Source organism: Megalobrama amblycephala, linkage group LG3, assembly GCF_018812025.1.
Source record: "Megalobrama amblycephala isolate DHTTF-2021 linkage group LG3, ASM1881202v1, whole genome shotgun sequence".
In the NCBI taxonomy this organism is placed as follows: domain Eukaryota; kingdom Metazoa; phylum Chordata; class Actinopteri; order Cypriniformes; family Xenocyprididae; genus Megalobrama; species Megalobrama amblycephala.
The window spans coordinates 57,509,975-57,524,100 of NC_063046.1; the positions used below are offsets into that span (position 1 = coordinate 57,509,975).

At 32.9% G+C, this 14,126-nt stretch overlaps 2 protein-coding genes across 2 annotated transcripts; both read left to right on the forward strand.

Annotated features, from left to right (window-relative positions):
- Positions 1-474: 474 nt before the first annotated feature.
- On the forward strand, positions 475-5,227 carry fgf19 (fibroblast growth factor 19). Its single transcript, XM_048186192.1, has 3 exons — positions 475-1,209; positions 2,003-2,106; positions 3,402-5,227. Exons 1-3 carry the CDS (start codon positions 1,008-1,010, stop codon positions 3,702-3,704), a joined length of 609 nt encoding a protein of 202 aa, XP_048042149.1. The 5' UTR covers positions 475-1,007; the 3' UTR covers positions 3,705-5,227.
- A 3,614-nt stretch (positions 5,228-8,841) lies between these two features.
- Positions 8,842-13,506, forward strand: lto1 (LTO1 maturation factor of ABCE1). The gene is made up of 5 exons (XM_048186194.1): positions 8,842-9,010; positions 9,140-9,245; positions 12,415-12,485; positions 12,562-12,679; positions 12,784-13,506. Exons 1-5 carry the CDS (start codon positions 8,952-8,954, stop codon positions 12,853-12,855), a joined length of 426 nt encoding a protein of 141 aa, XP_048042151.1. The 5' UTR covers positions 8,842-8,951; the 3' UTR covers positions 12,856-13,506.
- The last annotated feature ends 620 nt before the right edge of the window (positions 13,507-14,126 follow it).

The window sequence follows — 14,126 nt, forward strand, 5'->3', positions numbered from 1 at the left end:
GGCCATTTTATGCAAGATTAACTTCATGTTTACAAGACGTTTTTAAGACAGCATTTTCTAGAATGGGACTATTTTCTCTGCAATTCACAAAATATACACAATAAGTAATATAACAATAAATGCATTGTATTATCGCAAGTAAAGAGTTTCCCGTGTTTTTTTCTGATTTAAAAAAGGGCAACTGATGCTCATTTCAACCTCATCGGATTATTGAATATGTTGAAAACGCAAATCATACAAAATTTATTAAATTGCTTTTGGTATTTTTCGTCAAATAACTATGGTGACTGTAAAAGTTCATTGAATTCATTACATTTAGCCTAAATTCATTAAATACCTTTAAAAAAAAAAAAAAAAAAAAAAAAGCAGTATTGTATCTTACAAGCAGTATTTTGTTTCAAAATATTATTAATATTTGATCCAGTTCATCCACCGAAACACTTCTAAATTATTTAATTTTCACTTGGCAATTACACCGATACAGTTTTAGTCATTAAGCCATGTTTGTAGAAATGGTAGAATGTTTTTTTGAAATAAGATTGTCGATTTGCCATTGATCCATAGCCCATATAAAGATTCAAAAACAGTCTTAACCAATATTGTTAACTTTCTTACCTTATTAATAGGGAAAATGCAACGTTAAAATAGGCCTATACTGTTAAACTTTTTTGTAAAGATATAATTTTTTCATTAAACGCAGTTCTGCACACTCACTCTGAAATATAAGCAAGATTCGGGTAAATGCATGAAATATGCGTCATAATAAAACAATAACAGGATAAATTATGATCATTTATTCAGTCTTCATCGTCTGTTGGATGTCCAGCGGGGTGTGTTACCTTATTCTCAGAACTGCCAAAAGGGGGAAATGCTTATCGATTGATCTGATAAGAGGACAATTTAAAGGCCAGTCGCAGAGCTTTGCGCCAAAACAGAGCAATACAAAGGAGATAGAGTGTGCAAGGCTTCATATGCAGAACAACACATATTGCAGATAATACTTAATAATGCTCCTCTTACTCTTTGTCACTGTTTGTGGAAGTAGCATCGGCGTGGAGAGCCTCCCGTTGCCCGACTCTGGTCCACATTTGGCAAATGACTGGGGAGAAGCCGTCCGGCTCCGACATCTGTACGCAGCCAGACGCGGTTTACATCTGCAAATAAACACAGAGGGAGAAATCAGTGGATCGCACATGCAAAGCTCGGACAGTAAGTGACAGTAGCTCAGATCACTGTCAGGTAGCGCTTCACGTGTATGTGGGTCAATGACAAATAAGGATGTCCGAGATGACAGAGGAGAAATCCTTTAAAATCAAAATTTAAAACACGTGCGTCGATTTTTATTCATTTAGGCCTATGTTGATTTCAATTTTTTTAGAAGCCACGCAAAATGTCAAGTGGTGCAACCATCAAATAAAAAAACACATGGTTGTACACAACTGAATCATTGTGTTTAAACCTTTTCATATAGCCAATAGCCTATATTACAAGTTATATATTTATATATTAATTATACATTTTTGTGCCATATCACGACGTTTTCTTATGGTTACTCCATTTGACACATATACTATAGCTACACCATCTAGACATGTTTGACTTTAAACCTAACAAAAACATTAAAATGACTTCTATTTCTAAGTTTTAGTCAGAAAATATGTACTTAAGTCATTTATTTCTTGCATTATTTTTTCAAAGCAAAAAAAAAAAAAAAAAAAAAAAAAGGGAATAAAAGTATTTTTTACTACTAGAGCCAGACAAAAATTTACGTTATGTCATTGACTCAATACTTCACTGTCGGGTGTCATGCATTATTATATTAATTTCTTTTGGATATTCTGTAATTGATGCAAATATCAGCAACTGCATCTTCAGTCTATTCGTGTCAAATAGTTTTGTGAGCCGACCAATAATGTGTAAAATCAGATTTTCAGCTTCAAAAAAAAAAAAAAAAAAAAATTTTTTATTGTATTCTATAAAAAACGTATTTTGTTTCCTATAGGTTTGGTTGAGATTCGGCCGGTGGATACAGGCAGTGTTGTCATCAGAGGAGTTGCAAGCTCCCGATTTCTCTGCATGGATAGAAGGGGAAAACTGTATGGATCGGTAAGTTTGACAATCAGATGTTACAAAATGTACATTCTATTTAGAAGCATATCGTTCTAAAGAACACTATTTGAACGCTGATTGGCGGTTTAAGGTTTTTCCAATAGGCCTATTAATAGAAGGCTAGGCCTATATATATATATATATATATATATATATATATATATATATATATATACACACACACACACACACACAAAATTGGCTACTTTAACAAGCGAATTTCTTCACTGTAAAAAAAGAATTGTTGATTTAACTTAAAAAAGTAAGTTTCCTGGTTGCCTTAAAATTTTGAGTTCATACAGTTGGTTTAATGAACAAAAACTCAAAATATTATGTTATCTGAACCACATTAATTACTGAAGTTGATTTGACAAAAGAAAAAATGTTGTGATAACAAATCATGAAAAATGAGTGCACAATTTAGATTCCTGACCATAAGATAACATCCAAAAACATTTCAAAAACAGTTCAAAGTTCAAAGAGTTCAAGTACAGAAGTCAACTCAGTCTACAAGTTTTGAGATTTTCTAAAACTCGTTTTAGAACAGTGACATGCATATTACAATAAATTCATTCTTAGAGAGTGCACCTTTGACACTCCGCCACCAATCATAATAAAACTATACAAATTCGTCAGAGATAACCTTGTTGTGCTAAGGTCACCTCGCGATGTCCTCTATGACTGAGGAAGTGTAGACAAGCCGATTTCGCCACAGACATCTCGCTTTATTGACATTATGTTCTGGTCATGGGTTCATTCCTCCCATCTGACGTTAAAAACCAAGAACATTATTTTAGGGCAGGGCCAAAAATGGTGAACACAGTCATCATGCATAATATAACTCCAAAATGAATATGAGTTTGAGGAAATATCCTAGTTATCTGTCCTTCTCTTTTAGATAATGAACTGAAATGTGTAATATGTGCACAATAAATGATCACAAATTATGAATAATGCAAAGTATGGATCGAGAGCTTGACCGCTCAATTTACTTGATTGACCAGAACACACAAAAAAGGATTCCTTACCAAATTGTCCAAATACGCTGGTCTGAGTGGTGTCACAGCAGCAACCTTTGCCCATGTCAGGGTATGTTTGCATAGCTAAAACCTCATTGAAAAGAAACAGCAATAACAACCTTGGCCTCTCCATGTGGTGTGCAAACAGCTATCAAAAAACTTAAAACACACTCAGGGTAGGGCAGGTCGACGACACATCCATATTATGATTCTATATGCAAAAAAAAAAAATGCTTTGTTTTCAATGCTTTTGCTGTTTATTTTGTTTGGCAGCACACTTACTCTAAAGAGGACTGCACTTTTTTGGAACGCATCCTGCCAGATGGCTACAACATCTACGTCTCCAGCAAATATGGAGTTCATGTGAGTTTGGGTAACGACGGGACCGCAACATCCCAGTTCCTGCCCATGGTGAACACACTTTCTCAGGAACCCACTGACCGCCACTCAGGGGAACAGCGCTCTCTCGTTGACCCCGAGCAGGACCATCAGTTAGGCCTTCAAATAGACAGTATGGACCCTTTTGGAAAGATCTTTCAAATTGTGATCCAGAGTCCCAGTTTCAACAAAAGATGAGGAGTGAACGATCACTTGTGGATGTTCTAAGGAAACGTCTCCTGAGGTCAAGAAACAGAAGACTGTGTAAAATCAGTCCTGCCATGAACCAGAGCACAGGGCCAGACTTTTAGAAAGTGCTAGAAAGTCAATCTGCACACTGGATACAGACACAGGACAATGTAGTGTTCTAGACAGCAAACAAACAAAAAGAAAACCACTCCACATGTTGAAGGTTGTTGTGAGATAACCTGCAGCATGAATTTATTTATTTTTCTATTTTTGTTTGTGATGAGCTTGCTCTCTAATTATGGTTTAAAATTTTTGCACTGTAAAAAAATATTTTATATCTTTTTTGTATTCTTTGTTATACAGTTATTTGTTCTTTCTGAATGAGGACATTCTACAAAGGTTTTAAGCAAAGATGAATTCTAAATTACTTTGAAATCTGATTACTTATATGCTAAATGTTTTTTTTTTAAATGCATGTGACCACAACTAATAAGACAGAAGTTTTTAATTCTTAAATATAAGCATCATCTCTAACTCTTTCGTTATCAAGAATTAAAATTGAGGCATTTTTTTCTTGATACTGTTGACTGCATGATATAGCATATTACTTCCACAAAATACAGATGAATATTATAAAGATTTGTGGGTCAAAGAAAAAGCATGTCCTTGCAGGATGCCCTTCAATAACAGTTTGCATAAAGTTTTTGTAACGTTGTGGCTCCCTCTTCTGGCAAAGAAGTGCATTGCATTTTGAGATAATGGTGTTAAAGGGATAGTTGACCCAAAAATGAACATTTTGTCCTTATTTACTCACCTTCAATTTGTTCCAAACCTGTATGTGGTTCTTTATTCTGATGAACACCAAAGGAAGGTATTCTGAAGTAAACAGTTTTTGGTCCCCATTGACTTCCATAGTTTTTTTTTTTTTCTTTTTCTCAATACTATGAAAGTCAATGGGAACCATATTTTTGGTTTCCAACATTCTTCTTCAAAATATCTTCTTTTATGTTCCACACAAGAAAGAAACTCGTACAGGTTTGGAACAACATGAGGGTGAGTAAATGATGACAGAATTTTCATTTTTGGATAAACTATTCCTTTAAATGTAATGTAAATGAAAGTGCCTTATTCAACTACTCAATCTGAAGATCACACATAGAGCCCATGTATGTATATAGAGAAGAGATTACATGAGAGACAGCCTACAGAGAAACACTTGCCACAAAAGAGATATCCCGATAATATGTGCAACAGTGATCTCAGTGTAAAATAGTATAAGGTCTCCTTATTGTATCTCTCAGTATACTGTAATGTCAGCATTGAGCCCATTGCTGATCACTGTATATAATGTGGTGTCTTCTGCAAGCACGCAAAGTACATGTATTAATGACTTGCATTGTTTTAGAAGTTCTTCTATATATATATATATATATAGTAGGGTAAAGTTTTCACTTTTGCTGTACTGATAAAATACCAGAACATGGGATTTTTTTTTTGTCATGTAGGCTAATGCAAACAAAATAAATTAAAATATACATAAATAATTCACATTTTTTCACATTTCATTGTTGAAGGCAAGGAGCAATGTTTGAAGCCCCATTCTGGGTACAGTTTAAAACACTCATTTGAACATGCTAAAAAAAGATATATAGGCCTATATTTAAGTGAAATTTGCTGACACATTTTATACTCTGGATTGTTTTCAAATATTTTAAATGTATCCATATGCAGAGGGCCTAAAATTAACACTCGCCAAGTGCCAAATGCGATTAAAAATCGGTGTTGGCGAGTATATGAAATGATGTCAATTGCTAGTTGGAAGGTAACATTTTTATGAATGCTAACAATGCAATGTTGTGAGAACATGAACCTGAACAAACTTGAATGCTGCATCATCACAAAAGTTTAAGCCTCGCTTATTTAAATATTCAAGTGCAAGAAGACGCGAAAGGGAATTCAATAGGCATGTGATGGTATCAAATTTTCATGTTGCAATTGCTTAAGCTTTTATCACAGTATACGGTATTATCACGATATTGAAATAAGTTGCAAAAAAAGTGTTGTCATAGTATAACAGGTTTAAGAACACTATTTCTTATAACAAAAAGAACTCTGAACATTTAAATACAATGACGCAGTACACAAATTATAAATACAATAGTACAGTACACGAATTATAAAGTAAAATGTTTCAAACAGATTAAAGTGCAATAGAATTATAAAGAACAACCGGTAACACTATATAAGGTCTCATTATTTAACGTTATTTAACGCATTAACTAAGATTAAGAATGAGCAATAGCTACATTTGTTACAGGAGGTATTATTTTTTTTGTTAATATTAGTTAAAAAATAGAACTGATCATTGTTAGTTTTAGGTCCATTAAAATTACAACTTTAGATTTTGTAATGTTAATAAACATTAACTTGAAATTAACATTAACTAATGCTATTTTAAATGCTAATAAATGCTATAAGAAAAATATTTTTTCATTGTCAGTTTGGTAATAATGAATTAACATGTTAACTAATGAAGCCTTAGGTCATCAAGTGTTACTGAACAATAACAAATAAACAGAAAATTTTCAATCATTATAGGGCATGTTGTAGTCCATATTAAAATATAAAAATGTTTAAGTTTGAAAATAGATAGCCAGTTAAGTCTTTAAGTATTAAGTATTTGGTGCTGTGATGAATAACATTGCTAATACAAAAAAATTGAATGGCTGTTTGAAGCATTTTAAATACTGTAGTACCGCAGCTGCTTTGTTAAAGGTGCAATATGTAAGAATTTTGCAGTAAAATATCCAAAGGCCAGTGTTATATATTTTGTTCACTTGAGTACTTACAATATCCCAAATGTTTCCAACTATTTGTAAATCGTGAGAAAATTGCAATTTTATCCAAGGCTCTGGGACGTGGGAGGAGTCGCCTGTCAATTGCGTCATTCCCGCGTTACCTTCAGTTTCCGGTTTTATTTGTAGAAACCATGGAAACACCAAAGACGCTTTAATATTTACATGTTTTAATAGACAAGGGATTTGATATATTTATTGATAGAAAACGAATTGTTGTTATATAGCTCAACACGTTTAGTCTTGTTTAAATCAAATTTTCTTGATTTTTTTTTGTGAGTATCATGCTTTACCATGCCTCAGAGAAAAACACTATTTTGTGAAGTAGCTAACATAGCATAATCAGATGCAGCTTTATTTTAAGTAACAGTAATACAGCATTTTCTCCATCATACAATACGTTTTAAAATTAATTGCATCAACACAAGCCATCCAGCATTTAATATGATATTCTAAAATCGATCTATCTTACTGCAGTGTGTAACAGTGTCTCACAGCAGCCGCCGAGCGAACGCACAGAGTAACGTTAATCATTTTCAACACACTTAAATGTATCTAATATGATAAACAGAGCTGTGTTACCTCATACTCATGACTGGAAAAGCGGAAGCGGCACCGGCAACTAAAAAAACGTTCCACTGCTTGTGAGGCGTGTGTTGCGCAATCGCTCCAGCGGCCTCGTTCAGCTCCCACAACACTCGCTCCTGCTCTGCTTCATACTACAATAACGTTAATAATCTCATCCATGAACATGATTTCTTCCCGAGTCCTATCCCAATTTTTTTCCACCGTCCGTTGAGGTGAAGACCACATGTCTCAAGATTCCGCGCTCAAACTTGGCGTCATCAAGCTACGCCTTTGTTTTGAATAGGCCTCTAGCGACCTCTAGCGGACAGAAAATATTACACCTTTTTATTACACCATATTACACCTTATTGCACCTTTAATGGGGTTTCCGGGGTAACCGCAGCATTTCTGCTATTCCATCAGCGCCCTCAGAGAGTGAACGTGCACTTTCACTTTCACTCTTTCACTCGTTCTGCCATGTGTTTCTCATGAACGTCGGGTTTGTTTACATAGTGCACATGCCTCTTTGACGCCGCAGCGGTGTTGTGGATTTTACGTATTCTTAAAATGTAATATAAAAATTTGTAAAAATATTATTCACGAGATTTTGAGGTGCCCATGGTAACAATATCATGTAAATTCATTATCGTGATATATCGTATTACCGAATATCAGCACATGTCTAGAACTCAATTCATTACTCGTGTGCTGCAAACATCCGAAGCACGCACCCAGAAAGCCATGTCTCAGACAGTGTGCGAATACTGAATTGAGTTGTCTTTCATGTCTTCTTGTGCTTTAAAGGACAAATTCACACAAAGTATCCTAGTAAACATAGTTGGTTATGTCTGAAGTGAACCTAAATAGTTAGTTAGAAAGAAAACGCATGTGTACAGTATATTGGATCCGTGCAGGTCTTAAAGTGACAGCAGCCTAATAATCCTGCTGCTGTCTGTGATAAAGAGAAAATCACTAACAGCTCTTGACTGAATAACTTTTTTTAAACTTTAATAAGGATTAATCTATATTTAATTTATACAGAGAAAGCTATGCAGTTATTTTACAAATGATTAGCCTAATTTATTACATTTCTGTACCTGAAAACTACCTGAAAAACGTACCTGAAAAGCATTTTATTTCATTTATATCTTTGTTCTGTTGCATTTGTTTGTGCTATTACTGACTATTTTAATAATGTTTTAAATTTATATTAGTTAGGCTTAGCAGTGGAAATTGGAATACTGGTAGGCTAAAACTTTGGTGTCATTACTAGCCTACCTGTTTTTGCAAAAACAGTTTCATGGATGGTAAAACAAATATCCCATAATTAATGCAGTTGAATATGAGATCACATATTGCATAAATAACTGATGATTCCTCAACAACTGATGACTGCCTGATTTTCTCAGCGACCTAATCCAAGTATGTCCCAAAAAAACATTAATTCGACGAACTCACATTAATAAAACAGTTTGTTTTCATGATAAGACAAGAATAACTATTTCTTCACAATCAAAAAGAGTAAGGAAATTAAAAGCTTACCTATTTGATTGACAGGAAAAGAGGGCTTTGGTCCTCAATGAAGCTCGCTGAAAGTAAATATGATTAAATGACATGTTCTGCTAATATAAAGTCTTTCTTTCAGTTAATAAGTTTATTTTGTCAGAGTAAAAATTGTGATATGAACCTTTAGTTTAGTTTCCCTTCCAGAAGACGGCGCAGTGGTTCAGTCACATCAATGCCAAACACAGAAGAAGTGAAGAAGAGCGACTCCGGAAATTAGTGACCATCACAAAAGACTTCGGGATAGAAAACCAAATCGTTTCATGTAAAAATGGCTTTTAAATCCAATAGTGATGATTTATTTGACTCCATTATCATGGCCGATAACAGGTAAAGTAAACTAGGCTAGTTGTTTAAATGCGTCAGTTTCGTTTCTCTCAGTGTGTCAGTGGGTCTAGTTCAGTGACTGTAACTGTAACTGTTTTTGCATTCAGTCTCATAAACCCTCTCTTGTTTTAGGTTTCATGTTGAAGGTTATCAGGAGGGGTTTGAGGAGGGAACTCGACAGGGAACCTTCGAGGGTCGAAACCACGGGCGGCTGCACGGAGCCAAACTCAGTGCTGAGGTGAAATAGACTAATACCCATTATGACATATTCACTGGCTGTATTAATTAATAAAGTAATATCATCTGTCTTGTTCCTTTAGAAGGACTCTAGCAATACATGTCTTTACAGGTTTTACATCTTTTCATATTCACCGACTCTTCTGGAAAAGCAGTGTCAGGTTTTTCCTATTGTGTTAGACTGTTATTACAATGACCTTTGAACAGCAGTCAGGGTTCCCACTCGTCCTGGAAAATTGATGACAAATTTTCCAGCCCCGGAGAACACATTGAAAATGAGAGAAAATGTAAAATGTCCTGGAAAATCTTGTTGTTGTCCTTGGGTTTTTCTTTAGTTGGGAACAAAGAGTTTGTCACTGGCCTAAAACAATCACCATTAGTTGCAGAAAGTGCAATGTTTAGGAATGCTGAGTTTTGACACGTGAGAGTAGTATTTTCAATGATGTTTAGTCTTGTGTTGCCACTTGCAGCAGTTAGCTAATGTTATTAACTGCTCAAATGCATGCAGTGAATGTTAACTGGTAAGCATCTACGTAATTCAGTGACTTATGCAAGTTGATTTTCTGATTATATTTTTTTTCCAAGCACATTTTACCAAACCAATCAATAATAATAACTACTATTAATTTTGTATTTAATCATTTATAAGTGATATATACAGAAGAGGATTAGGGCCAAGCAATAATAAAAAAAAATTAAAACCATCTCGAGATTAAAGTTGTTAAATTTCGAGAAAAAAATCGTTAAATTTCGGGAAAAATTCGTTAAATTACGAGAACAAATTTGTTAAATTATGAGAAAAATGTTGTTAAATTTTGAGAAAAAAGTCGAGAAAAAATGTTGAAAATAAAGTCATTAAATTATGAGAATAAAGTCATTAAATTACGAGAAAAAAAGTCGTTAAATTATGAGAACAAATTCGTAATTTAACGACTTTATTCTCATAATTTAATGACTTTATTCTCAACATTTTATCTCGACTTTTTCTCGAAATTTGACAACATTTTTCTCATAATTTAACGAATTTGTTCTCGTAATTTAATTACTTTATTCTCAACATTTTATTTAGACTTTTTTCTCGAAATTTAACATTTTTCTCATAATTTAACGAATTTGTTCTCGTAATTTAACAACTTTTTTCTCGTAATTTAATGACTTTGTTCTCAACATTTTATCTCGACTTTTTTCTCGAAATTTAACGAGTTTTTTCTCATAATTTAACAAGTTTATTCTCAACATTTTATCTTGACTTTTTTCTCAAAATTTAACGAGTTTGTTCTCGAAATTTAACAACTTTAATCTCGAGATGGTTTTATTTTTTTATTATTGCTTGGCCCTAATCCTCTTCCGTAGATATATAATTGTTAATGAAGGCTGGAAATGAAAAACGCCTTATATTCAGGTGTGCATAATTATTAGGTATGTTTTCTTTTACAGATAAAATGAGCCAAAAAGAGATTTAAAGTCAAAAATTAATAAATGCCCATGAGAAGGATGCAATACTAGAAATTGCAGTTAAGGCATGACCAATGGACAGCAAAATGCTCATTGGGTCAGCAGGGTCAGACAAAAACAGGTGGAGAAGAAAAAACACATTTTAACTGCAAAAGAATTAAGGTAAAGAATTTAGTTTGAAAAGTGTGAAACCATCGGGAACCATTTTCCAGAACTGCAAACTACCAGCAGTCTCCAGAGGTGCAAGGTGTCAGGATCTCAGAGACTTAGGTTAGGTAAAGAATCCTAAAAAAAAAAAGTCCCCCATTTAAGAATCACATACTGAACTGTAGTAAAATACAAGAAGACAGATTTATTTATTTTTATTATTATATAGGCTTTATAGACAGACAGATTGAGAGTGACAGTTGAAGGACCAGCACCACATCATCATCATCATTAGGCTACTTTAGTACGTGATCCCAGTCTTTTATTCCCGTTGTGGTAAAATTGAAAATGCCCTGGAAAAGTCCTGGAAAATGATCGCTGAAAAATAGTGGGAACCCTGAGCAGTGTGACGTGCAGTAATTTGTCTAAAATGACCTTAAACGTCATTTTTATAATTGTTATTATTATACATTTTAATTTCCTTTGTCTCATTCCTTTATTAATATTATTCATGATGGAATTTATTGTGAAACATCAAGCTTATCTACACTACCAGTCAAAAGTTTGGACTAAATAAGGTTTATTTATTTTTTTTATTTTAAATGTTTTTGAAAGAAGTCTCTTATGCTCAACAAGACTGCGTTTATTTGATAAAAATACAGAAATATTATTACAGATTAAAATACCTGATTTCAGTTTGAATGTATTTTAAAATATAATTTATTTCTGTGATCAAAGCTGAATTTTCAGCATCATTACTCCAGTCTTCAGTGTCACATGATCCTTCAGAAATCATTCTAATATGCTGATTAACTCAAGAAACATTTATGATTATCAATTTTGAAAACTGTTTTTGCTGCATAATATTTTTGACCATGATAGATTAAAATTCAAAAGTTTGGCGTAAGTACGATTTTAAATAAATTAAATAAAAAAAATAACTTTTATTCAACAAAGATGCATCAAAAGTGTCAGTAGAGCAATTTATAATGTTACATACGATTCTGTTTCAAATATGCTGTTCTTTTACACTGTTTATTCACCAAAGAATCCTGAAAAATGTTTCCACAAAAATATTAAGCAACAAGAACTGTTTTCAATATATAACTGATCATTATAAAGGAACTATTATTAATAATCAAGCATCAATAATAATTGAGCACCAAATCAGAATATTAGAAGGATTTCTGAAGGATCATGTGACACTGAAGACTGGAGTAATGATGCTGAAAATTCAGGAATAAATTACATTTTAAAATATATTAAAATAGAAAAAGTTATTTTAAATTGTAATAATATTTCTGTATTGAATCATCAAATAAATGCAGCCTTGATGAGCAAAATAAACTTCTTTTAAAAAATCTTAACTTTTGACCGATTGTGTATATTGAATTAAAATCAAATGAATGCGGTGTTTATATATATATATATATATATATATATATATATATATATATATATATATATATATATATATATATATATATATACACGCAAACTTTAATAAACTTTTGTTACAATGAAAAGGTAAATGCATTAAATGTCCTGTTACACTTTTGTTTTTCCAGGTGTCTTTTTATTATGGATTTGCTCTCGCATGGAAATGTCTTCTTCAAAACAACAGCGATGTTAAATCAAGGTTTGTTCTGCAGCATTTAACAAACAAAATGAAACAAACAATCCATCTCCCTGCTAACTTTCAGAGTTTCTCCTAGAAAAAGGCTGAAAGCTATGGAGTCTTTGATAGGAGTGATCCAGAAATTCCCATACGAAGACCCTCATTATGAGAAACTTCAGGAGGACATGGAGAGAGTGCGTGCCAAATTTAGACAGGTGCTCTCTTTAACCATTTTCTTTTTGTTTTTAAAATTAATAATATATATTTTTACATATTAGTCATTAAAATGACATCTACCTATCACATGTGACCTCTACAGGTGTGCTCTTTATTGAATGTGGCAACAGACTTCAGAGAATATTTGAGTGGATCATCAGGAATGTCTTTCTGAGACTACAGGAGCCTTCTAGCAGTCATGGCAAACTCCTATAGATCACATGATGATCATCTGCAGACAGCCGCTCCCGATGAGGCAGTTTTTGGCGTGTGTACAGGAGTGGACCATCATCACTCTCACTGAAATCGTATATGGCAGAATTCTGGAGCAGTTCTTAGTACTGAACTCTAGACACTGAATGGAAGAGTTTGAGTGGTATTCTTAGGATTTTGGTGATTTTAAAGTGAGATATAAAGGGGTGCAATGGCACGATTATGAGTCGATCTAATATACAAGACAAATCACTGTCTTTTATAAGAATATTCTTTATTGAAAAATGATTTTTAATATTTTTGACCCTTGCGGTGTGCAGAAGAATGACCTTAATCTGCCTTCAAAGGTGTATTCTTAATGGACAGTGCTGTTCAAAGAAGAATAGTATAAACGCCATCTTGTGGTGAAATTGGAGAATTGTTCTTGTAGTTAGGTGGCTCCGCCTGCTGGTCAACTGCAAGTACAGCAGGGTTGTCACTTGAATTAGAATGAGTTAAAATCAGTAATAAAATGAATATAAACAGCACAGACAGATTTGCAGGAAATGCTGTACACGTTTTGACTTGATTGAAATGCTTAATAAAATTGGTAAGTCTTTATTTCAGTATAAAATTAATGATTCACATTTGTTATTTTGTTGTAAAGATATATATTATATATAATAATCTGTTATGCTCATCATGTGCATTTTTTTAAAATCAAAATACAGACAAAAACATTAACATTTTGAAATAGTATTACAATTTATAATAATGGTTTTCTATTTTAATATACTTTAAAATATAATTGATTTCTGTGATGCAAAGCTGAAATTTCAGCATCATTTCTCCAGTCTTCAGTGTCGGATATGATGATTTATTGTTAGTGTTGGAAACAGTTGTGATAATTTTCTTTATAACCTGTGATACTCTTTTTTTTTCAGGATTCATTGATGAATAAAAAGTTAAATTAGAACAACATTTATTTAAAATAGAAATATTTTGTAGCAATATACACTACCGTTCAAAAGGTTGGGGTCAGTAATTTTCTTTTCTTCCTTTTTTTTTTTTTTTTTGAAAGAAATTAATACCTTTATTCAGCAGGGATGAGTTAAATTGATCAAAAGTGATAGTAAAGATTTATATTGTTAGAAAAGATTTCTATTTTGAATAAAAATGAAAACTTTTTATTCATCAATGAATCCTGAAAAAAAAAGAGTATCACAGGTTAGAAAAAAAATATTAAGCAGCACA